Consider the following 27,786-nt stretch of genomic DNA (forward strand, 5'->3'; position numbering starts at 1 on the left):
CAGTTTGCAGCAAATCACAGAAGGTTGTGAAAAGCAACACATCAACACACTTAATAAAGAGACATACTGTCAATAAATGAGTGTACTAATGTAACGGTATATGCACACTTTGCAACCGCAGGGGGTCATGTATACAGTTATTTTGAAACATAAGTGTCCGATGGTTGTCTGCATCATGCTGCAAAAGAGAGCAGGGAAATCGTAACCAGGAGAACAAAAACCACAAAAGAACATACCATAATCACAGTGCTAAATAAAGTCTTAGCATGGCCTAGGGAAATTCTCCACTAATTTCCATTTAAACCAGTGGGATTCTCTTATTTCATAAATCTGGTACAGAGTTTTCGTACCAGTTTTGGATCTGTGAGACTTTCATGAGTATATTCCTACATTTATTCTCTCACAACATGGGTTAATTTCTAATTCTACACATGTCCTCCAGATTTAATGCGTTTAGCCCCCCATATAATTTTGAATGATTGGAAAATAAACATATATTTTTTTAATGTCCTCATCTTTTTAATATATATTCAACACAAATACAGTGGTCATCGCATCATACATGTATGTTATGATATTCAGTAATATAATCTAATATGCTATTAAAGCATTGCTATTGAATATATGCTGTAGTATACTGTGATATGAAATTACTCCATCGTGGACACCAGAACAAATCAATTATGCATGAAATATTGTTACTTAATAATCATTTATAGAGTAAAATAGTAATACCATTTACTGTATACTACTGATATGACCACCAATTTTGGCAGAAAGAAATCTTGTTACAAAATAAGCAAATCTCAACCATAAAGTATCCAATAAAAATAGATTATAAGTTCACACACTTTGTTCTATTTTTGGTATGTTATTTGCAAAGTTGCCCAAATGATGTCACTTTAATTTAGTATTTATCTTCCTACAATTAAAGATTATGACCTGGAGCTCTACAACATAACATAATTTTAACAAAATGGCTATTTCAACAACATGGTGATTTCATAACTAATCTCAATGAACATACACAGAGCCTAAATTGTATTTATTTATCCTAGTGATTATTAGTCTCACATTTATTACATACATGTGAAATGCCCCTTTTGAAAAATGTACAGTATATTGGACCAGTTCCTAAACAGAGTTGTTTGAAAAGCTCCGTATGAACAGTTCCAAACATTACATTTACATTTCAGAAAATGCTATAGTAAATAAAACAGCTAACAATATTTAAATAATTTAGAAATGTTTAAAAAACCATTCCCTCCCAAAAGTCTAAATTATATATTTTTTTTTCTTAGTGAGACTCAAGTGTGCAGGCTCTGCTGGAGCTAAACCACATGACTTATAGGGATCCTTTTTGGATTATGTCAGTTTAACTATAATTAAAAAGAAAAGTGAGTATACTGTTCTTGACAACATTGACCAAAAATAGCTGTCAAACAGCAATCATTTTCTCTTGGATTTGACAAGTAGTGAAAGCTTTTGTGCCTAATGATGTCTTCTGAAATTAAACAAAATATAACATTGTAAGTGAGTTTTATAGGTAACAGAAATAACTTGTCTTTTCAATTACATCTGCACTTTTACATTTACTACTCGCCTTAACCATCTATGGCCCAAATCCACTAAAGGGAGCTACTGTAAACTTCAGTACGTCTTTACCACCATTCATATGAATAGGTTTAAAGGTATGTTAATGTATACAAACAAAAGACAGGGGTGCCCACTGCTACATCCAATTGCCAAAACATATAAAGTAATAAGTATAAAGTACAAATACTTCAATAATAATATTTACTTGGTTATTTATTTAAACCCTTTGGCCAAAGCGTCATAAGCCTGCATACCATGTCAAGGTAAAGCAAAATTAATGCAGGTCCTAACACTAAACTGTGAACCCTTCCTTTTACCTCTGTATGAGGGGAAACAACTACAGTGAGTCCTGTCCATTCAGCAAAATGCTAGAACCTCCCAAATTAAAAAGGTGGGGAGGGGCCACTTTGCTGAATGGACAGGACTCACTGTGGTTGCTTCCCCTCATACAGAGGTAAAAGGAAGGGTTCACAGTTTAGTGTTAGGACCTGCATTAATTTTGGTTTACCTTGACGTGGTATGCAGGCTTATGACACTTTGGCCAAAAGGTTTAACTAAATATTCAAGTAAATATTATTATTATTATTGAAGTATTTAAACTTTAAACTGTACTTATTACTTTATATGTTTTGTCAATTGGATGTAGCATTGGGACCTCTGGGTAACAAAGACCCCTGTCTTTTGTTTGTATACATTGGCCACGCTCAGTAGCACTCCTTTTGACATAAATATATATATATATATATATATATATATAATGTGGTGGGTATTGGAGTTAAAGCATGCTGGGAATGTGTGTGTTATGTTAAAGTGTGCACCCGTGTTGGATCTGGGCCTTTGTTGTGTGCAGAACGTTTAAGATACATTCACATGTCTCAGACTTGTTACTCATTGGAGGCAAACAGCAATTCCGTTTTTCTTAATTACAATGCCACAGACTCGGAGGAAAAGGATGAACAATACCTTCTTACTGTTAAATGTTTTAGTCGGTTGCTTTGCACCTTATCAACTTTGAGGTTTATTTTAGGCAACCTCCTTAAACAATACCTGATTTCCATGCAACTACAGTAGTATATTTATTTTTATTATACACACTCATTAAAGCCATTGATATCATATGTACTTTTGGTTTGCATGGATAAATATAAGAAAAAGGCTTTATATGATTGAGCAGAACAGAAACGCTGACCGCTTTGCTGTGAATGATAACTGGACTTCTAGAAGCTGAGATTATTTGAAAAAATAAATTAATTAAAATCTATTTAATCTTAGGGAGGGTTGTTTACTAGTATCACAGACAGTAAAGCAACTACACTCTTTTATTTAGAAATGAGGATCACAATTTGAAGGTTTTGCCATATTAAATGCTGCAGCCACATTCATAATGAATTAGAGAAATTGTGTGAGTGATATACCTAGGCTCAGATACAGTAAATCGAGCCCCACTTAAACTGAGTGAATAGCACACCTGGCAAAAACAAAATACTGTGTCTCATACCGTAATTGACGGAAGTCAATGATGGAAGTCTTCAAGATTCCGGTAATAATTTACTGAATGCGATATTTTACCCATAGTCACGATGCAGGAATTAACCTGACCGTTAATAACATCACGTTACTAAAATTTCTATCATAGGGTTCTGGAATATCTATTATTACAGATCCCTATGTAGAAAAAACATTAACCCCTTTGATGCCTGTGGTTACCAAGGTAGACCACAGACATCAAAGGGCTTAATACATTTAAAACCTATATTACCTAGCCCCTTAGTCACCTTAGTGGCTAGTAAATCATTGCCACATACTGTACAGATGCAGCGGCCATTATTCGAAAACGTCACACATTGTATACCTCGGAATACCAATGTCATGGCGCGGGAATACTTCCAACCGTTCCACCTTTAGACATGAGTGCAGATGAGTGCAGGTGAGTGCAGAAAATTGCATTTTAGTGTTCTGGTTTTTAAACACCTGAAATTGACACAGTAGCACAGTACTGTACACATTATGTGCAATGAAATGAATTGTAAAGAAACAGAATCCATGAAATTCAAACAAAGCAACCGTGATAAACATGTGTGCCTGGGGCGATTGGCCGTGTTAATGCCGCGTGGAATACAGCAGAGCACACGAAACCGGCTCCTGTAACCACTTATGTCATCTAAAAGTACAGTAAACACATGGTACATCAACCAACCTGTTTGGCTGATGTACCATGAGACCAAAGACCTTCTGCAACAGCTCAGGCCCAATATAAGGCAGGGCCCTCTCAGAAGACTGGAAGTTACTGAAGAGGCCACATCCTGTGGTTGAAGACTAAAGAGAAAAAAAAGAAGATAAAAGAACAGAAATACTTACTGAAGAAAACTCTTCAATCAACAGAGGATCAAGGCTTTATGGCAAATATAGTATCCAATGTCCAATGTATTTTTGCCATCAGGCCTGGATGAATTGTTTAAAAATTTTGTGAGGTTTTTTTTTATGTTAGCCATTGGGAGTTAGATTTTTTTTTATTGTTTGGGGTATTTTCTTTATGGATGCCATGGACCATCTCCCTTTGGATTTATTTTGTATTTTTTTTTTTTATGGTTGAGCATCGGCCCTTTATTGGTTCTGGGTGTCTTCAGCCAAGAAGATGAGGATGGCCTTCATCCTGTCTAGGGTAAGTAAACCAATTTGTATTATATGTCAACATTGATTGTCACTATGGCTGCTTAGGCCACATTGGGTTTAAATGTGTTTTTTTAATATGTGATTCTCGATAGGTATATTTTTAATGTGTATTTTGTTATGCTTATGAAGGTCCAAAAGCCATATTAGCCAAATGTTGCTTATAGGATTATTGCCCATTAGTCTATGGTCAGGTGGTATGTTTTTTTGGGGGGGCTAGCGGTAGGTGGGATGGCTGATTGGGTAGTTTCCCCAGGGTGGGTGCTTAGGCCTCCCGGGAGAAGGGGGGTAGGGGTTAACCTCTTGATCACCCTGGTGGTTAGTAAATCATTGTATGGCAATGCTTTACTAGCAACTAGTAAAGCATCACTATACAATGCTTTACTAACCAAGGGGTGTAGGTAGTGTAATTCAATGTTGGTAAGTAAGCCAATTTCTATTAGAACTCACCATTGATTGGTAATGTGGCTATCAAAGTCACCATTAAGAGGGCCTACAGTAACAGCTTTATGTTTACAGTGTATTTTTATTATTTGTATTATATTGATTTTTAATTAAAAAAAATGATTTCATGAATATGTAATATATTGTATTTAAAGAAAGATTTTATCACCTATTTCGGGTTGGTTTAGGTTATCTTGCATATGTATGTAATGGGTGATTTATTGTCTATTATACATAAGCAAGATAGGGCTATCACCAGCCTGGAGTAGTAGTTGATAAAAAGTGTTGTTATGTAGAACGTGATGTATTGTATGGCATGATAATGCCCCAAAATGCAGTATTATGACTATTTTTTCATGGATTCGATTAACAATGTGTTATTTTTAACAGTTCAACTTTGATGTACAGTATTGTACAATAAAAAATAACACTTGGGGGGACGATAATAGCGCCTTTTTGGCTTGAGAGCGTTATGTATCCGGGCCCTAGCATCTTCAGGTTTAGCTATGCCTCATAGCGACAATGTGAATTTAGTTTAAAGAAAAAAGGAAGCCATTCCAAACATGGATGATACTATATAATTATAGCCCGTGAGATAAAAAATATTTAAAAATGCATTATATACAGTATATACTGTATGCATCTCTTTGCATTTCTGTCTATATGAGATTCTACAAGTGACTATATGATTCAATTGAAAGATTCAATTTTTTTTATATATATATTATCTGCCAGCACCATTATTGTAGGCTTTAGAATCAGAACTCACAATTAAGCAGCAGCAGCAGCCATGCCCCTGCCATCATTATTAACAAAAGTGCATAGCACTTGTGGTGACACCGAGACAAGACTAGAAAATATCCTATAACTTCTCATCCTCATCTGCAGAATTACACAACATTCCTGAAATCTTTTGAGGAGGTACAAGAGCTGGAAAAGATGGTGATGATGATGATGATGATGAATATCTCGTTGGTGGCGGCACCAGTAGCCATCCCTTATCCAATCACATCAAGTCAAGCAGCACACTCTAGGTTTGTAAATCAGGGTAGCGATAGCAATCAGTCCTCCTGTTTCTTACTCAACCCAAAAATGTTGTGCGATTTTTTTTTTGCCATTAACATTTAGGATTGTGGTACCACTACCTATTATTAGAGCTATGCTATTATGAAGAGGGGGGGAAGCAGACATGTATGTCCTAAATGTTTCATCTTAGCCACGGCGTAGGAGGGAGGGCATTGGGCTATACAGTACTCTTTCTGTCAGTTATTTTATGTGATGCTCATTTATGTATTGAACGGTGTTATGTGACTGAATGTCAGTAGGGTGTAGTTATAGGAAATGATGAATGAATGGGAGCTTGAGAGACTTAGGCCGCGGTCAGGGTGGGAGGGCGTTCGAGCGTCGTGACATCAGGCGCTGGGTGATTTCTGGCCAGCTAGTTGGGTGCTCGTGGGGGTGTGTCAGGGGGCACGGCTATGACATCAAGAAGCTGGTTCACCCTCATTGGTCGAACCGCTCACGTGACGCACCAGCGTGCGGCCAAATCAAATTGATTTGTCTCGCCAAGCAGTTGAGCGTCGTGTGCTTAAGTGCACGAAGCTTGTGCTCCACAATTTACTTTAATTTTGATCTCGCGTTGCGAGCGAGTAAGCACTCTGCGTGGACAAGGCCTTAAGAAACTGAGCTGCTGCTTCTGCTGCTAACTGATACTCACTGTGCTCTGCTGAGTGACCACCTATGTCATTGTACTCCAGCATCCACACCACTATCTAAACCATGTGTCCTGATATAACACTCTTTTCCCTGCTGCACATGAGAAATTGTGCCATTTTTATGTGAAACTTATATACAGTATGTGTTGAACAGTGTCACAGTATGTGACTGCCAACTACTAAAGGTCTAATGTAGAAATTATACTGTAGAAAAACCCTATGAGGCTTAGAAGCTGAGCTGCCGCTGCCTCAGCAGAACTCTTCAACTGTGCCATCGGGCCCATTGCAGCACCTGCCTGGCCTTCACCCCAGTCCACCATCATCAGCACCAATCATCATGTGTGCCAGAAGTGACAATTTAATATTCTTCTTTTCTTTCTATTTTTCTTTTTATTTTGTGGGGACATTCATACAACATTGCAACACGTTAACATCCATGGTGATATCCTGCTTGGTTAGCTGCATGTATGTATTTGTTTTAAATTTGACAGAAGGGTGAGACAGAGGGAGGGCCAAATTAAATTGTATTTTGAGTTATTTTATGTGAATCCTATTGATCTATACAACAGTGTCATGTAGCTGCCAGCAGCATCTTGTGAGATATTGTATGAGAGTGAGAGTCTTAACTTAGAAGAAGAGACATCTGACTTGTGCCACTTCCAAAACCAGTGTCCATCATCAACAGCCCCAGTCCAATACCCCCTGCAAGCAGCTATGCCAAATGGGTCAATATTATGAAACTGATATTAAGATCCTTCCTGATCTTATATGTACATTGGAACGTGTCTGGTAATGAGAGTGAGACTTAGAAGAAGAGCTAAATGAAGTTTACCTGGGCCACCGTGCCATGCACCTGTCACCAACACCAGTGTACACCCATCACCAATATCAGTTTCCACCCACGATCACCAGTAGTGCAACATGCGAGCCAACATACCAAATGAGGTAAAGATTAAGATGTCAGATATATGTATAACCTAATTCTTATACATGACTGTAGGGTCTGAGAGAGACAGTGAGGCTGAGGCAGAGTCGAGCTGCCATTTTCCTTCTCCGCCTCTTCCAGCTCCATATTCACTGGCCCTGATGCTGGCAGCGAAACTAGGGTGTGGTGACCTGATTATCTTGGTTGTGTAGGACAGAATCATTTGGTTAGGAATCCAGGAGGCACTGCTTGCTTTAAAGCCTGTCTATTAATTGTAAAACATGATAGTGGCTCTCCAGTGGTTCCACTACACCTGCTGATGCCGCTCCCTTAATGAGCTCCATTATGAATAAGGGGAATCAACGCCTAATTGTTTCCCCTTTCTCATCTTTCCACTGCTATCCTATTTTTCTCACTCCTAGACCTCATCATCTTCTAATTCTCTTCAGCATGCACCTCTTCACCCCTCTTCATCCTCCTACCACTCCACTATCTTACTATATATTTCTGAAAGCGTCATATGTTTCTGTGTCTGTATGTGTCTCCCTGTGTCCCTCCCTGTGTCCCTAGCGGCAATCCCATTAGACCTTGGGCCAGGCCAATGAGATTGCTCCCTTGGCCCGCCCGCCCCCGCACACCTCTCATTGGCCTGAGGCGGAGTGACGGGCCAAAGGAGAGATGGAGACACACACACACACACACACACACACACACACACACACCCTCCCCCACGCTCTCTGCGGCTCTCCCCTCACATAGGCCGCTCCCCAAGCTGACCATCCCCGAGAGCGCTCCCCATGGCTCTCACCACCCATAGGCCACTCCCTCACCCGGCACTCTCCCTCACCCCCCGCCCGCTCACCCCCCTCTTCCCCCCTCCCCCCTGCTCTCCCCCCACACACCACCCCCGCTCACCACCCCCCCCGCTTATCCCCCCCCACCCACACACACACAGAGCACGCTCTCTGCGGCTCTCCCCTCACACAGGCCGCTCCCCGTCCCAGAGGCCGCTCCTCCGGCTGTCTCTGCCTCTCCCCGCGAAAGGCACAGCACCTCCTCACCGGAGCGTCTCAGCCTCTCCGCTGAGGAGCCCGAGGTGGAGGAGGAGGGCGGCCGTGTGCAAGGTGAGTAAACGCAGGGGAATGGGTTATTAAACGCGTCCCTGACTGCCCCTGCCCTTTGCCCCCCCTACCCTACCTGCCCCCCCTACCCTCCCTGCCCCCCTGCCCACCTGCCCCTTGCCCCCTGCTCCCCCTGCCCTTTGCTCCATGCCCACCCTGTCCTTTGCCCCCTGCCCTCCCTCCCCCTGCCCTCCCTCCCCGTGCCCTTTCCCCCTGCCCTTTGCCTCCTGCCCTCCCTCCCCCTGCCCTTTGCCCCCTTCCCTCCCCTGCCCTTTGCCCCCTGCCCTCCTTCCCCCTGGCCTTTGCCCCCTTCCCTCCCTCCCCCTGCCCTTTGCCCCCTGCCGTTTGCCCCCTGCCCTCCCTCCCCCTGCCCTTTGCCCCCTGCCCTCCCTCCCCCTGCCCTTTGCCCCCTGCCCTCCCTCCCCCTTGCCCCCTGCCCTCCCTCCCCCTGCCCTTTGCCCCCTTCCCTCCCTCCCCCTGCCCTTTGCCCCCTGCCCTTTGCCCCCTGCCCTCCCTCCCCCTGCCCTTTGTCTCCTGCCACCCTCCACCTGCCCCCTCAGCCCTTTGCCCCCTGCCCCCCCAGCCCTTTGCCCCCTGCCCCCCCAGCCCTTTGCCCTTTGCCCCTCCCTGCCCTTTGCCCCGCCCCTCCCTGACCTTTGCCCCTCCCTGCCCTTTGCCCGGCCTCTCCCTGACCTTTGCCCCTCCCTGCCCTTTGCCCTGCCCCTCCCTGCCCTTTGCCACCCCGCCCCTCCCTGCCCTTTGCCCCCCTGCCCTTCTACACCCCTTGGCCCCCCCCACCCTTCGACACCCCTCCCCCCCGCCCTTCCACTCCATGCCCCCTGCCCTTCCACGCCCGGGCAACGCCGGGTATATCAGCTAGTTAAAAATAAAACAATAACTAATAATTAAATAAAAATACTAACTATACAATAATTTTAAATGAAGTGAAAAATTATATAACACTAGAAATAAGAAAAATAATTATGTTTATGGGAGTTGACAAAATAGGACTGCTTGTACTCCTAAGATTTGGTCTGGAAATAGCTTGTAAGAATAAGGACAGAGAACTTTCTGAAATAAATCACACACATGTTTGTCATGATAATCTCAAGAGATATTATGTATTTTAATCAATCTGATGCTTCAGGAGTTAATGTAGCAGTAGTTTGATTTAAAAAATACAATATATTGGGTTTATGATAGGTCAAGATTTGTTCTTTGTCTGTGCAGACCTCCAAAGAGCACATAATTGGGTGGAGGGTGGGAGAGCTATCATGGATGGCCTATTAAAAGTGACATACATGTGTTGTTTTGAAGGCTATAAATGATGACCAGAGACTATGCTGTCAGCCCCAAGAAAACTAAATGTTCATGAATGATTACTGGTGCATTCCAGAGAGAGGTGACCCACAGGACAAGACTTAGTTGGGGATTTTATTGAAAATGAGAATATCCTGTGACGTCATCAACTGTACATAAGAGTTAAATATCTGTAATCATGGCAAAGGCATCCAATAAGACCACACAAAACATGAGTAAGAGGTGCCAAGGACAGATATCCATTTGTCACTCAAACTTAGGAGCATGATTGTCTCAATTAATCTCGTTGCATCTGTCATGATTGCCTGAATCTATTTATATGACTCACGTGTCTAGGTATTAGAGAAGGAAAGTTGAGTGCATTTATATATTGAGGCAAAAAATGTAAATGTCGCTTGGTAGAAGTTTTTTTACTCTGTCGTAAAAACATCAACCTACTGTAGCAGATGATTTATGACAGTGGTGGGCTTATGTTGTTTCAATAGGAAAAAAATAGTACTTAAGACTTGACAAGGTATTAGGAAAATCAGATTCCAACAGAGGTGTGTTTTGGACCAAACGTGAATTCTTATTGCTACACCCGTGACCTCTCTCTGGGAAATCCTCACATGATAACGTAATGTACATTATATGGATTTCTGTTTTATGTTTATCCTGTTATTTTAAGAAACTGTCCTGCATTTACTGTAATTGTATGTTCTTGTAATGTTCTTTTTATGTAATCCAAAGCACTGTATTTCTATATATATTAAAACATTTTTTAATAAGTGAGGCTTTGGGCTCTGAATGAACTGTTTTATACTCTGGAGACAGTATTTACATTTTGGAACAGATTTTGTGTGTTTAGTGTATAGTTTCTTCTATGATAAACAGAGATGTGAGACCCATGCAGATATATATATTAATTTACATATTTTGCATTTTTCATGGTTGGTGGCAGTTTATAGACGATTGCATTTGAGTAAGGGCTTAATATTAACTCATTGAAAGTACCTTCTCCAGAAAAAAGGTGAGTTGGCTAGAGTAGCCATGTGTATTAACACTACTGCACCGACACACTTTATTCGAGCAAATACCCAGTATGTACCTGGCAGATACCTGGAATGCGCCGCTCCTCACCTCTGACAAGCCCCGTTGCGTTTGCCTTCCCAGCCTGGGTTCATGCCTGGCTGACGGGCGGCTGATCTGTTAAATGATAATGATTATGATTTAATAGGCTGCAATGCTTCGCGTGTCTACCAGATGGCATAAATTCATGAATTGTAATGCAGTATATATATATATATATATACTGTGCAGTATTGCAGCCAGCGGGAATAAAATGCTTCAATACCTGCCTGGAAAATAACCCAATGCACTCGGGCAGAAAACAGTCACAAACCTCAATACACCCGGGTATACCCGAATTCGTGGGACTAGCCGAGCTCGAATAAAGTGTGTCGCCAGTGTAGTTGCATATCTAATTCATGTGTTCACTTGTGTGGTGTTCGTGACAGATGGTATATGGGGCCGGATTGAGTGGACATATTGTTAATTTGAGGGACCTTTGTGAAGGTGAAAAGTGGGCCAGCTTGCGAGCTGTGTATTAACCTTTGTCTCATATGCAGGTCACGTGCTAACAGGTGTGCCATACGTGACAATGCTAATCAATAAATTACCTAACACTAACAAAATACTGAAAGTCTCTGGAGCAGTCAAGCAGTCCTGTTTGCTCTCAATGGAAAATCAAAAAGATACACATCTAGAATGATGAAAGAAACAATAAAAAAACTCCCAGAAATGTCTCAATCACTCTCACTGACCTGGAGCTGTTTGTAGATTCAACTAACACACACACATTGCACACTGCCATGTCTTACCGATGTTCTTAAATCCTGCTCACATTTTTTAGGAATGTGAAAAAAAAAATACTCTTTTCGCTCTGTCATGTTTTTCAAGCTGTTTTTTACATTGATTGTTTAGAATAATAATTGTGAAATGTTACAAAATTTACGACTGTACATACTGTAACGCCCAAATATGCCTTTATGGATACATTTAGGTTACTAAATAAGATATTGGAACTTGTTGATGTTTTGCCCTTTTTGCAATATTGCAAAAGTCAAGAAATACTTGTCTACTTTCAAAATGTTAACAAATGCTTCACACATCTCTAATATAATTTATTTGAAATAAAATCAGCAAAATTAGAGTGCACTGATCCCAAGTGAAATATATAAATCTTGTAATTTTTATGTCAACTCTGTTGATCACACCCTATGGGGAATGAATTACAAATGTGTGTCCATGGGTAATACCCTAAATGTACTAATGGTAACTAATATAAACTGAGTAGATAAAAAATAAAACTAAAGATCAAAAGCTCATAAAGAGGATAACATAGTCTGATATGTAATTTAAATGAGTGTACAAGGTTTTCACATAATACATATCTCTAAATATGTGTATTATGTGTAGCCCGTGCTACAAATATATGTAGAGTATACTGTAGACAATATGGAATTAATCTGTTCCACCTATCACATGGTGTGATAAGCAATAAGTGACACTGTCCTTGATCTGCCTGGCAACAGATGACATTAGATATGGGATTGGATAAAAAGAAAAACGGATAGAACCTGGAGATCAACTTTCAGTTTGTGATACAGAGGGAAGCAACTGTCAGTCTGAGACAGGGAGAGAGATAGGTAGTGAGAGGCACACAGAGACAGTCCAGGTGACAGTGAAAGGCATCCTGACACTCAAGAGTTGAAAAGGGAGGCTTGTAGGAGACTGCTAACCATTGAGATAGAAAGTGAGAGACAGCAACAGAAACACATCTCCTACACACAGAGAAGGAGAGATGAGAAGAGCCCCAGAGCAATAGAGATCCAAATACTTGTCAGGCTGTTAAAGCGCAACCACATAACAGACAGTCGGGAGGCCCTTTCCCACAGCTATCGAGAATCCTTTGTGCAACTACACACCATTTTGAGATAAGAGCTCCAAAGCAGTGCTGGCAATAATATTGGCCAAAGTGGTTTCTACATTGGACACTGCGACTATCATAAGGGACAATAAGGGACAATAGCGCAGTGTCCCAATTTATTGTGTATTCATATGTATATATGTTGTGTATGTATAATGTGTTATATATAGAGTGTGTTCTTTAAGAGTAAGGGCCGCCAGCTTAAGTTTGCCCAGTGGTCATAAATCACTGGATAATATATACACAAGTCTCGTCTGATTTTGTTCAAGGGGTCCAATTATGGTGTTTTAAGGGAGGACCCTGCCATAGCTCATATAAACTGTGGAAATAGAGGGGTTACATAAGTATTATGTATTTCTTTCAATCCTGTCTGCCTTTTTGGCAACAGAAAACTTGAACCACTGTGGAAAAGTGTTTCATCAGTTTTGTACTGTTCCGATTGTTAAGTATGACACAAACATAGTTAACCCATATTAACAGAATGTTAGAGCTTGTCTCTTAAAGAGTGTATGATTGATTATGATGACAGCTACTGAAGAAGATATCTGAGAAGTAAAGGGTGTGACTAACTCCTAATTATAGGGTTATGGGTAAGATTATATGACAGATGTTAGACATTTCTATGAAAGATTATGTCACTGATTTTGAAAGTCAGATCAGTTTGATTTCCTTATATGAATGATACTATTCATACAATATGCCAGTTAGACAAGAGACATGGTAATATCTTATACAGAGAAAATGTCAGAATAGGGAATGTCTACATAGGTAGTTTCTCTCTGTATAAAGACTTAGCAGAATATCAGATCAGTTGAAACAGGAATCCATCAGAGAACAGGAATCCAACCTTGAAGGAAGGACGACAAGTTGCCATCTTGAGAACACATGTAAGAACTTGATTTGTATACCATATATCTGTGCGTACGCAGAGAAATAAATATTTATCTGTCAAAAACTAGAATGCTGATATTTATAATCTTGGAAGAAAATATGGCAAGATACTTTGAACATTGGCGAGCCGTCAGATTTCATTTTTTTCTTCACATTGGATCAAGAGGGAAGATTTCAGGAATGATTGCAAAATCCAAGATCCAAGGTTTCAGAATCGAAAAACTGAATCGAATAGAGGAAATAATTATTTTTGCCATCCCCAGTCTAACCACATGGGTGGATGGAATGGGACAGCTGTGAGATGGGTATTCAGAGACCCCCAGAGTAGTGGGGCTGAGTTTTTTTGTTGTTGTTGCATTCGGTTTGGACAAGGAAGACGGTCCTTGGATGGCACAGGTTTAAGAAAGAAAAACTAGTGAAACGCGAGTATGGAATTAAGCAATACATTTGCAGATGATAGTAATAGGGTATTTAATTTCTTACCTCACACATAGTTAGATAATAATCTATGGCATTATTTGTGGGAACAGGTTCACAAAGAAAATCAATTGATAGTAAATGATTTTCCATATACAGGTATAGATAAAGGACTAGAGATAGTCTGAAACGCGTTGGTGTGGTTTTTTCTGGTATATGATCCATTAAAATAAGCTTTTATTGACGGGAACGCATCCTTGAACTTTTTCTGGCATTGCCAGGTGTGGATTAGTGCTCCGTTTTTTCTCCCTCTTTTTTGCCATTCACATCCATTTGCAGGCGGAGGCACAGTTAAACCGTGGATTCTGGATACAGCTGGACTCACTCTTCATCGTGGACATTCAATCCCATGTGAGTCTTTTCCAATTTACCCACAGTTTCAAAAACTTTCAGAGTGTTTTCCTTTTCAACAGTTGCTAACATTACTGATCACCGGAAGGTGTATTGCTATAATTATATCCTTACTGCTTTGCCTAGTGGGATTATAGTGTATCAGTTTGCAGCTTTTGGAAACACCAGACATATGTCTTTATTGGGTTAATTCCACTCCACAGGACTTCATTTATACCTAACACTGTTGTTTTATTCAGAGCACCATACAACGCTTTTTTCTATTGTTTTCAGAATCGAAAAACTGAATCGAATAGAGGAAATAATTATTTTTGCCATCCCCAGTCTAACCACATGGGTGGATGGAATGGGACAGCTGTGAGATGGGTATTCAGAGACCCCCAGAGTAGTGGGGCTGAGTTTTTTTGTTGTTGTTGCATTCGGTTTGGACGAGGAAGACGGTCCTTGGATGGCACAGGTTTAAGAAAGAAAAACTAGTGAAACGTGAGTATGGAATTAAGCAATAAATTTGCAGATGATAGTAATAGGGTATTTAATTTCTTACCTCACACATAGTTAGATAATAATCTATGGCATTATTTGTGGGAACAGGTTCACAAAGAAAATCAATTGATAGGAAATGATTTTCCATATACAGGTATAGAGAAAAGAAAAAACTGGGAAATGTGATGAAAATGATAATAGTGTTTTCAAAGATGAGAATTTTCATTTTGTGACTACTAAAATAGGCAAATGTTCAAACTGTGACATTTTAAATCACTGCATACAGGAACTAGAGCAACTGTAAGGGTTCCAGTCCAGGCCCTTATCTGGCTGCTGTGGACATCTTGGTTGCTGGCAAGCCTCCTTCTGAACTTTGTTATTGGCTGCACCTGTTGCAGGGCTAAAATAGCAGCTTGTGACTTCCAGCCCCTGCCTGAGCATTGTATGCTTTCCCTTGTGTTCCTGTCCAACTTGAGTTCTAATTCCTGAACTTTCCATGTTGGATTGCCTGTCCCTTTGGTTTCCCTGGTCCTGTGGCTTGCCTGTTCCTGAGGCTAGCCTGTTGCTGTGGCTTCATTGTTACCTGTTTGGATTCCTCTATTGCTGACCCCGGACCGTGACCCCGACCTCGCTGCTTTCTGCCTGCCCTGACCGTTTTCCTGTTACCTGAACAATACACCCCTGCCTGCAAGCCCTGACCTCCTGCCTGCTTACTGACTAAGGATACTCTAACAGGTCTCTGTCCCTGGGCTCTGGTCGGTTATTCTGCATTCCTACCTCAGCCCTGCGGGTCCGCTTCCTGATTGGAAACAAGCCCCATCACAGTAACAGGAGATCAACATAGGATGGGCTGGACGAAGAGACTGTGCAAAAAACTATGCAAAAGCACTCGGCAACTCCTTTCTCATACTCCTTGAGAAAGCGCTGTAGAAGCGTGAAACTAGTGGGAGTGCTTTTCCCTTGTTTTGTTATGTATTTTTGTTTTATGTAGTTTAATACATTTCTTTTATTTTTCATCCACCTGGTGAGTTGCTGAGTGCTTTTGCATAGTTTTTTGCACAGTCTCTTTGTCCAGCCCATCCTACGTTGATCTCCTGCGCTTATACCCCGGATTGATGTGACGCACAGCAGCCGTGCAGGTGCACATCACACAGGATTCGATTTTACCTGATGTGGGGGATACCCAAAGCTGCCATACTCTGCACCGCGCTAACTGAGAAAAAGGGAGGCTACGATCAACACTACATTCAGAGAGGGGGCTTCAGAGGTCATTTGATACTTTTCCTCTGTTGTGCATATCCCCCCCACCAAGTGTTGCAGCTTAGAGATAGTGTATCAATACACATCTCATCCCTATATATATATCCGTCTCTCCAATTTAACCCACAATGGACTTTACCTGTATATCACAATACCTACTTATCTGCAAATTACAGCTGTTGCTGAGACTACAATTTGACTTTATGACTATTTATGGAACTTATTATGGTTCAAGGTGAATCTTAGAGCTTAGTAATGGCCCATCTGTTACACCATCACAGTAACAAACTGAAACATGCAATATTAAGAATGTGTGCACAGGACAAGGAAAAAGAGATAATGGTTAGGCTTCATATATTTAGAACACTAGCACAGATCTAGACATGAGTGAGGCAGAGGGAATAGAATTAATTCTGAAAAAATATCTTAATAAAGCCTCATTGACATTATGAGTCAAACAATGCTAAAGTTACAAAGATTACCTGATTCTGTACGTAATAAATGCAGATAGCAAAGTTTTTGGATCCACATGGACCAATGTAAATTATATATACCAATATAATAATACTGCTTTATTTTACAGGTCATAGGTAATTATATTATGGGTGATGGATGGTATTGGACGATTGGGCTCAAGAAAAATGAGAAAAATCAACAGAAGCAGAAATTATTTTTCAACATGAACAGGGTAAATTGCAAGAAATAGAACAATAATGGTCAGTAATGTCAAGATCTGCTTGGTGGAATGCGTTTAAAAAATCACCTACAATGTTGTCAAAATCTTCTGTAGTGTCAGCTTTGGATAAATATTTTTCCATCCTTTTATCATTGTACTTTGTGTGACTTTATTATGTATTATTTTGCAAGTACTTTTAATATGTTTTATGAAAAGAATGTATACACCGATAAAGATGAAAATGATCCAAGGAGAAGAAACATTGATAAAAATGTTACATAGGAAATTACACAAGACATCAAATTTGTCTAGCAAAGATTCTTTACCTTAGAGATATCTTTTAGCATACTGTCTTTATCATTTTTGAATGTGATACAATGGTGCATGATTGTTGCAGAACTTATTTTCTCTATGCTCTATAACATAATTCAGAGAGGAATGTTAGAATTTGTCTCCTAAGGAGTGTATCCTTGATTATGATGACACATGCTGAAGAAGTTATCTGAGAAGTAAAGGGTGTGACTGACTTCTAATAATAGGGTTGGGCGTAAGATTATATGACAGACAACTGTTGTTGTAAATGGCTGTGAAAGATTTGCTCCTTGATTATGAAAGTCAGTCAAGTTTGATTTTGTTATATGAAAGATGCTATTCATACAATATACCGATTAGACAAGAGGCATGGAAATGCCATATACAGAGAATCATTCAGAATAGGGAATGCCTATGTCGATAGTTTTTCTCTGTATGAAGACTATCAGATCAGAATATCAGATCAGTGGGAACAGGAATCCATCAGGGAAGAGAACATGAATCCATCAGGGAAGAGAACAGGAATCCAACTTAGAAGGAAGGAAGGAATGACACGTTGCCATCTTGAGGTTACATGTGCTTTATTTGTGTGGTATACTCTCCAATTGACCATAGGTTTATTCTAGGGTACATTTCACACTTTCAAATAGAAGAGTTGTCTTCAGCACATACAATATTTAATTCCACTACACATAGTGGAATTGCCACTTTACTGTGCATGGGGAATGGACCCTTATGCTGAAGCACCATCACCTGGTAGGCAACAGCTATTTTACTCTATTTCAAAAGACAATATCCTTTTTAGAGATTCCCTGCTCTGTTTTGTCAATAATTATATATCTCAAAAGAGGGGTGCTGTTAGGGATAAATAACTACAAATAACTATTGATATAACAGAATCCCTATTGTTTAGTACTCTGAGAACTGCCTCTGCAATATAAAAAATACTTTTAATTGTTTGTACATTAAAATATTGTGCTTGGAAAAAAACGCCCAAAACTAACACCAATATTTAAATCTGAACAGGAGCTGCGACCTAATGTTTGTATAAGGGCAATCTGTTATGTCAATATTGTTAGGTAGGGGCTGTGCTTATTCTTGCTTACAGAGATAATAAAGTCCAGGAGTGATATCTAAAATATATCCCCTATATCTCCCAATATTTGGTGGTACTGAATGCCTCTTGTTTATATATAAGTGAAATATGCAAACTACAGTACATAGTCCCTATATTAGAAATATCAACTAAACAAATCGTCTGTAAATTATCTATGTACAAAAGAGAGAGAGAGAGAGAGTAACTTTATACACTGTCTGTGTGAAGTACAGTACTGTGACTTTCTATGTAATTTACAAGTGTATCAATTCACATGGTGAATGAACACTGTCTCGTGCATTCTTCTATAAGATCGAGAGGCAAATATGTCTGAAAATATTAAGGTTAATCCTGTTCAAAGTCCATATGATTAAAATAATAATACAAAATAACTACTGTGGCATCTGTTACTTTTCTGCCGCATTGTGTCTGAGCTCCTAGGTCGTGCTCTTGATTTCACCACCGGTGACCTCGCTTTAGCCCAACATGCGTTTCACTCCTGTGAGCTTCTTTGGGTGTGGATTGCCCTGTATCTTGACAACTTTTTGTACGCTATGTTGCTTTGACAACCTCTTAATTGGGTTTCCTGTTAACTTGTTCATTTTCACAGTATTTCTAACTTGTATTTCTACCATCATGTTCTTATGCTTCTCCCTGCTATTAAGCTACCTTCCTGTATTATATATTATATTAAGCCTGCATGTTCAAGGGATCTCTTCTTTAAAACAACAATTAAAAACTAGCCACCCCCCTCCCTCCCCTCTAGACTAATGCCCAATATCCCTATTAGACAAATGTGGCTAATAGTACCTTTGGGCATTAATCCAAAAAATAAGCACATGTATAGCAAAAGCAATCAGAACATTTTTAAACATAAACCCATTGATTGTCACTGTGGATACCTAGGCCCTCTCAATGTGGGCGCTAGACAGCCACATTGTCAATCCATGGTAACCTTTAATACCCCAAAAATATTGAAGTATAATATGCAAATATATTAATAATCCTTCTTCATTACCGTAATGGCTAACTGCTAAGGTAATGAAGGGGGATAACATCTTGGATAATAGAGATATTGGGCATTAGTCTAGAGGGGTGTAGGTTTGGTGGGGTGGTTGGGGTTGGTGAAGGGGTTATATTGACAAACCAAAGGTACATTCTAAGGAAGGGGGTATGGGAGTCAGACCCAACAGAATTAGAACCCAAATCCTCTGATATTCAGGATAGCAGCTCTAGCAGTGTGAACTAAACCAACTGCTGGGTAGCACCACTGTCACAGCATACTTTTGAGCTCTACTGCTCACACGTGTGACTAATACGGCTATTAGCATATCTCCCAGGTATCTCAGTTATGATCTTTTTTGTTCACAAGGAGCACTGAACTGGTAACCAGGAAGGTGAAGTGGACTGTTTTTAAAAGAAAGCAGGGGGATGTGGGCTACAGGTGTGAGAAGAAGAGCTCAAAAGTATGCTGTGATAGTTGTGCTTCCCAGCAGCTGGTTAAGCTCACACAGCTAGAGCTATTTTCCTTAATAGCAGAAGTTGTGGGGTTTGATCCTGTTGGGCCTGACATCACCTGTAAACTCTTCCCCACAATGTGCCTTAGGTTTGTTAATATAGGTCTTATGGAAATCATTTTAAGCGATGTGGAGTGGGATGTGTGGGGGTCATTGAAATTAATTTGCATATCTCCTAGGTATCTAATGAGTACTAAATATGTTATATACTGTAGCTCTTCCCTCTCCTTCCTAGCATTTGCTCTTGTGCTATCAGACAACCCCACTTTTCCTGTTACTACTTCAGCAAATACCATATTATGTTGCCATCAGATATACCTGCAGCACAAAGGGGAAGAGATTATGCTTAAAATGCTTAATTTCCAGGGTCAAATAAGGGTCGCAGGAAATTATGTGACTATCCTTGATGCATAACAAGACAGCAGGCTCATGATGAATAGAATCCTTGCCCTCTTATCAGCAAACAATGAGGGTTATTTATTAAACTTTGATAGTGCAGATTAGAGCACTAGAGCAGGGAAACTCTCATTGAAGTTAAAAGGGGTATCTGTGAAATATTGTGCAATATTGTCCAAATTGGCACTACCAGCATTTAATTAATAACCCCCAATGTTGCTTTGTACTACAGTATCTTATAACAATTCTGAAACTCGTTTGAACACATGTATGGAAGCTCTCCACTTTTTGTACACCTGTTAAAACAGAAAATGATGGATCTATATCCATTTGTAATCTCTATCTCTAAAATTGTAACATTTTCTTGCCAGATCTGTGTTCATCCCACTCTTTAATATATAGCATCAGTGAAGGTTAAATAATTAGGCTGGACATTTTTAGGACTTTTCCTAGGCAATGCCCAAATATCCTGCAAGTGATTGCAATCAATCTTAATAATTAGAGCTGTGAATATGCTACCTAAACATGTCATGCTTTTAGGATATTAACAAAATGCTGCTTTCCTTTAAAATCTATGGACAGTACCCTCTGTTTATGCACCCTTTTCAAAATAGTCAATCCATTTTATGAATAGCAGATCATCTTTCATTAAGAAATCATCATGGTCAGGATACGACCATAAAAATATTCAGCATTTTAATAATCTGGCACACAAACAGTTAACTTGAATTCCAAGTTAGATCTTAAAAATACATGTATTGTTTTTATAGGGGTCAAGCTAGCTAGACCCCGGTCTGGTTTTCTGTGTTTGTCTAAAACTGGGGTTATATAAACCTTGTCTAGAAAGTGGGGTGATTAAAACCTAGATTCACAACTCTTTTTGACTGGAAATTAGCAAAAGTCCTTTTAATGTAATTTAAAAGAAATGAAGGTGGAAACAAAGAGGTTGTGACCAGGCAGACATTCCCTATATCTGGGAAAGTTTACTACTATCAATATAAAATATTGTGGATCTGATATGATTCACAAAAATAACAAATAAATATTTGTAACATTTACGATCAGACACATTAGCATCATTTAAACAATCCATGATTGTGAGGGTGCAAAGCTCAGATATCTGTTTTCTCATATCAAAGTAGAAGTTACGTTGACAAAAGGGGTGTCCACGTGTATCTTTTAATCATAAAAATGCAACAGTGAAGATGGCATCATCTTATGTATTATAGAAAAAAAGTTATGGACATTTTTAATACTCAAGCATTTTTTAATTAAAAAGAAATGTCATTAGAGTGTAATGTGGGTGGGTGGGAGGGTTTAAGGGCACACCCAGAAGGTGGACTTAATCCATTTCCAATGCTGGAGTATTCAGGATAAAAATCATGAATTGGAGATATGAATTTGGAATTTAAGAAGAGATGTGTTCTTATGCCAATAACCCATGTTGCTTTATCATTTTCCTTGCTCCAAACACCTCTTTTGGGAGGAATATGATATTGTTATGTGGTGTCATACAGTATAGGATTCCTGTTTTTTACCCTGTTATATTATTAATCTGTCTGCATATATTGTACTGTATATTTCTTGTAACATTCTTTTTTTCTGTAAACTAAGCACTATACAACTTTTGTATATTAAATCTAAATCTTAATAAGTATTGAACTTTGTCCGCTTTGAAGAGTAACTGCATTTTCGGACATATTTTACTACAATAGATTTTTGGGTATTAATGACATATTTTTCAAAAACTCTGCAAGAAGAACTTGATACTATTTTTGGTGGTTTCAGTGATTTAAGGTTATATTTGTGAAAGATTGAGGGGAGATATTACCCATTTGAGGGATCCTGCAGGGGAAAAAAAGTGGGTCAGCTAGATCAGCGGTGTGCAAACTGGGGGGCGCGCCCCTCAGGGGGTGCACGAGATTAACAGCAGGGGTGCAGTGTTTACAGAGGCCCTGTGCGCTTCCCAAAGGCACTTAAATTAAGTGCCGGGGAAGCGGCGAAGGCCTCTGTAAACCTTACTTACTGTGGTTCAGCTGGCATCTGGAGATGCATCGCCATGGCAATGTGGTGTCATTTGACGCTGCGGGGTCATGCAGCGTCATGTTGCTATGGAAACGTGACATCATGACGCCCAGGCGTGGGGAGCCACGGTAAGGAGGAGGGAGGGTGGCGCACAGAGAGCAGGACAGCCGATAGGGGGGGCGCAGGGTTAAAAGATTGCACTCCCATGAGCTAAATAGCTGTGTGTATTAACCCTTGTCACATATACAAATCACGTGCTCGCAGGTGTGCCGCACGTGAAATTCATAAAAGCACTCCTCTGGATATGATCTCTCGGTGTGTTATATTTGCTATAACAGAGATGGATAATAGGCACAGTCAACAGACTGAACAAAGGCTACTGTATACATCAATCACAATGTTGTTGCAAAATGATTGAAATATATTGGGCTATTTATCAAACTCTTGTGGCTACAAAACTTGAGCAAATCTAGTGCAAAATTATCACCAGATTTATCAAAGTAATAATATCCCCATTACAGAGACATACAGTATAGTATGGGCACAGCCTTATACACAGCACAGGTGGAAAGTAGGGACATATTGAAAGGTTAAGGTAACAAGATCAGTTACCACTTACTGTATATATTCCTTATATTTTTCACATGTTAGCAAACAACTGGGCATATATTGAGATCACAGATGTAGTAGATGTTATTACCCTTGTTAACACTAGTTAATGCACAAAATAATGTGTTAAATTGCCATGCTATTAAATGACGTGTCAGCATTAATGCAATGCATTGCATTAACGTGTGCAATGATGTCTGCTACATCTGTTATACTATGCCATGAAATGGGAAGAAGATGTAAGAATTTAAAAGGGGAGCAAAGATTGATTTAGAAGAGATGTTTCTGGCTAGAGCATTTTGATTTTTTTCTTTTCAACTGGACCTGTGACATTGTTGTGTATCAGCTAGCTATTGCCATCAATGTTTATCTGTCTTAGTAGTGATAGCATCATACTTAAAGCTGCAGTTCAAGCAATATCCTGCATATGTGTTTTTTTTTAATAAATGAGGTCTGTAGTAAGAAAAAATACTTTTAGTATTTTCTGTTTTAAAAAAAAACAACTTTGAAAGACCAATTTTCTTGTATTCTATTTTAACAAGCATGCTTGTTCCTATAGCAACGATTTACATTCCCCATATTTAAAGATGTCGCCAAATTTTGACGATCAATAGACAGAGAACGAATTGACCGGCAGCTATGCAGTTTTTTTTAGGTAAGTAGAGAAAACTAAAGAAGAGCCACATTAAACTATTGAAGTTAAAAAAAAAATTTAAAAAAACAAACAACGGGAGCCTGAACTGCAGTTTTAATCCTCCAAAACATTTGCTTTTCCTCCAAAACATTTGGTTATGAGACCATTAAAATTGTACAACATAGTTTTAAAATACTTACACTTTTTTTTATTTTACAGACAGCAGTCACCTATTAAACATGCCACTGGAAAAGTACACTTAAACCATGTAAGAGGGCCTTGCCCCTTTACATGCCAATATGGGATAATTAACCTAATGATCTAGTTAACTGTTTGATTGGTAATGGCATAAACAGACTAGTTTTCTTCTGAAAATCCTAATACAAGTTGGATTTTCTTTGCTACACTTAAGCACTTATTACATACAGCACGTTGGCTCGAAGGGGACCTTGTGATATTCCAGATATGTTATACTTTTTGGTGTTCTTTTTCTAGGGATAGATTGCATTCACCACCCATCAGAGCATTGAAGCGATTGGAAAAGTGGTGGAACCCTCTCCACCTCCGTGCACAGGACTGGGAGAGAGGTTGAGACCATGTAATCATTCCAAAGCATGGTTGCATAAGTCCAGTGGCTGCTGGGCTTCTGGCATCGTAAAGTTTAGATATATGCAATAGCATCGCAAATTTAGACTCGACACCTAACTTCCAATAACACAGAAATGGATACCATGGTCTATACAATACTGCAATTACTATGCACTAAAAGATTATATGGCACCAAAACAATATACTGTACAAAAACAATCCTAGAGAAAATTGAAAGATACAGTGATTACAGTTGAGTAAAAATTAGTTGACCTCAATATTTCTCCAAAAATAAAACTAAAGAAGCATTCCACAAGAAAGGGTAAAATAATGCAAATGAGCACAAAGTTAGTTAAAATATGTTTACCATTTTAACTTCAATCAATAAGAAGCAATGTAACAATTTATTGTAAGTTTGTGTCACTGTCATACTGAAAAAGTATGGAAATTGGTTCTTTCACAACCAGTGTTAGTGAGTTAAGTGTGCACTTGCTGACTGCCTCTATTTGCAGAGTTACACTTTAGCTGATATTAGCAGTTTTAGTAGTAGTAGTAGTAGTAGTAGTAGTAGTAGTAGTAGTAGTAGTAGTAGTAGTAGTAGTAGTAGGAGGAGGAGGATAATAAAAGTTTTGCTAGGCCTTTAATGAGGAAAACAAAGTTCAGTGAACATTTTATGCTAAACATAGGGTGTTTCTTAAAATGTAAATAATTAGTTCTAGAAATTTGGTCCACCATCACTCTTCTAATGTCTATGAATATAACTAATACTAACCCTTATATATTCCTTATATTTTTCCATCTTTATGAGCCAACAATTGAACATATATTTTTTGACTAACTAAAACACACTAGAATAGTTTATATAAAATACCAACCACTATAATGTAATACTGTCTTGTTCTATGTCCATTTTAATTACTCTTATACAGACTTTAAAGTGCTCTCCACGGCTATCAAGGGATATACACATTAGGCAAAGAAAAATATCATATTTAAGTCATGAAAGAACTGTAATTCCCAGCACTTTACATATGAATAGATCATAGCTAATTTCAATTTAATTTTCAACTAAATAAAATAAATAGGTGATTCTACCTGCTTCTTGCACACTATACACCAGCTGCAATATTAATATATTAATATTACTATTTTCCATACAAATGTATCAGATTATTTATGTATTCCAAAATATGAGAAAATTAAATAAGAATGTTGAATGGAATTTAAAACATGTAACTTGCCTGAAGAAAATGGGCCCTAAATTGTTTTTAGAAATTCATTTTTATGTTTTTCCACTTTCTTCTCCAAAGTAAATACAGCATTTTTTTGTGTTCAGTTTTTGCTTTTTTTCGCTTTTATAATTGTATTGTATGAAAGAAGTTTGTTAATTAACTTTCTTGCATACAGTATGACACAGATGTTTAGGCCAATTCAAACCTTGAGGAGATTTTTTAACCCAATGGCAAACAAACAATGAAGTTAGGTGCAGAGTTGAATGCACCTTATTGTAATGTACAGTATGTTGCTTAACTGTTGCTTAAATCTTCCTATTAAAACTACAGTACTCTACTAGCAACAGTGGCAAAATACATGGAATGTACTAGTAGGATATACAATGTAAGGTGAAAATGCTTCGCCTTTACCAGTTTTGCTTCATAAAGTATCTTGATGCAAACAGTAATTGAAAACCCCTTTGTAGCACACATAAAAACAAGCAAATAAAACATTTAATAGAAACTTAAGTCCTGTCTATGCATGAACAAATATTATTGATCTAGCCAAATGCATTAAAAATTTACATTTACAAATTGTCAAATAGAAGAAAATTCTGCAATCCTAATCTCATGTAGAATATTGTATCCGACTTTAAACTGTGGTTGTACTGTTCTGTTAAATGTAGAAAAAGTGCTCACATGGTACAAAACATACTGCAGTCCTTCAGAGGGCACCACTGCCTTCAGTTACACACTCCAGTTGCCATAACAACATACAGTAAAGAATATTCGAGCCTACAGTAAGGAATATGCTGCAATACCATAACTTTTGCAAAAATGTAAACAATATATACAACAAAAACTTTTAAATAACGATTGTGCTTTCTGAAAAATATACATTTGAAATCAAGGTATTGCAGCACGTTATCAAAATATTTGTACAACTGGAAAATGGAAAAGAAAAAAGTAACATACTGTACATAAAGATAAATGGATAAACATGTATGATTATTGCAACTGATATAAGATGTTGTGACATAATGATTGCGTCTTATTTTTTCATTCCATACATTATGCTGCTAACAAAGTGTGAACATCATATATATTTTTAAGAGTGCCTTACCAATAGTTGACACGACTGTTCCTACAAAGTACAATGCTCCAGTGAAGTCCCACCTTGGTCTGAGGGCATCTGCCCTAATTCCTGCAGCCATTGCTGTTTCATAATCTCGTAGAAAGGACCGAAGTTCAAGGATGCTGATATTAAATGAATGGCTAAAGTTTCTCAATATCCTGTTCCAACGATTATGAGCCACCGTTTCAGATGGGCTCTCAATGGTTGAAAACACTGTAGCCCCAGCTATTAGGTAAAGTATAATGAAAATAGCAAGAAGCAGGAAACGACCGTTGTCTTCATTCAATGGCAACAAGCAGCAGCAGCCTTTAGTTCTCCTGCTAGACATCATCCAAATTTCAGCACCACTGAGCAGGTTGACAGCAACCAACACCTCATTGGATAGAAAGGCATTGGATCACACTTCATAAGGGAATATATCCAGAAGTGACAATGTAGTTCATTCCTCGCAAGTTTCCATCTCAGCAGCCAGGAAACAAAGCTGTTTGTGGTCTCTCGTCATATACGTTTTTAGGTAAATTTGCAGTGGCAACTTGATTGATTATATTTTTTATATTTCAGCAACTATTACATGTGGTATAGTTATTTAGCGCAAAAAAATTACATTAGGGAAAGATGGCTTTTTAGATATCTTCCAATCCGAATATTGGTGATTTGCGAGACAACTGAATTGAGTTTACCTCAAATAATCAAGTGTAATGGCATAGGTTTCTTACACAGTGCATACCATATATGCATAAATATACAGTATTTTAAGGTATGGTCTGTAGGAAATTACTTTGTTTGCACAGTAGAGATCTTGCTTCCACTCCTGTATTCCTTTAAAGCATAGGAGATCCGACCATCATTTTAATTACCATCCGCATAGTATTCAGCACAATAATACTTTCCATGTTGTGGAGCACTTCATACTAATTGATGTTATTTTTGTTATGATCCTGTCAATGGTGATTAATTAATACCCATTGAGGTCACTGAAAATATTTATGAAACTGTATCCAATACGTCCTGTTCCTTTTATAATGTGGCATTCTAAGCTTTAAAAAACATGCCAGCTATTGTACAGTACAGTATGTTTTAACTCCTCTTCATCACAGCACAGTGAAACGTGACTTCTTCATATCCTCAACGTCTGCTCTTGCTTGTCCTTTTGTACTCTAGATTATAAATAATAAAAAAATAATCACAATAATCATCATAATAATAAACCTACTTAGTATTAGATGAGTTTAAGTAAGATATAAGCATCCTTAATGAGATTGCTAACGATCATCGTGAAATATGTATGACAAAAACATGCACTGCAGGGATACATGTACATAATTTCTATGTAGTCCTAAACATTCAATATAATAAAGAGGGC

The 27,786-nt window shown here is 38.7% G+C and overlaps 1 protein-coding gene across 1 annotated transcript in view; it reads right to left on the reverse strand.

Annotated features, from left to right (window-relative positions):
* The window catches only part of KCNK12 (potassium two pore domain channel subfamily K member 12), a 98,741-nt gene that overhangs the window by 70,492 nt on the left and 463 nt on the right, over window positions 1-27,786 (reverse strand). The window contains exon 2 of the mRNA XM_075594734.1: window positions 26,412-27,580. Coding sequence (XP_075450849.1) covers window positions 26,412-26,754 — 343 coding nt within the window. The 5' untranslated portion in view covers window positions 26,755-27,580. The remainder of the gene's footprint in view (window positions 1-26,411; window positions 27,581-27,786) is intronic.

This window comes from Ascaphus truei, chromosome 4, assembly GCF_040206685.1.
Source record: "Ascaphus truei isolate aAscTru1 chromosome 4, aAscTru1.hap1, whole genome shotgun sequence".
Taxonomy (NCBI): domain Eukaryota; kingdom Metazoa; phylum Chordata; class Amphibia; order Anura; family Ascaphidae; genus Ascaphus; species Ascaphus truei.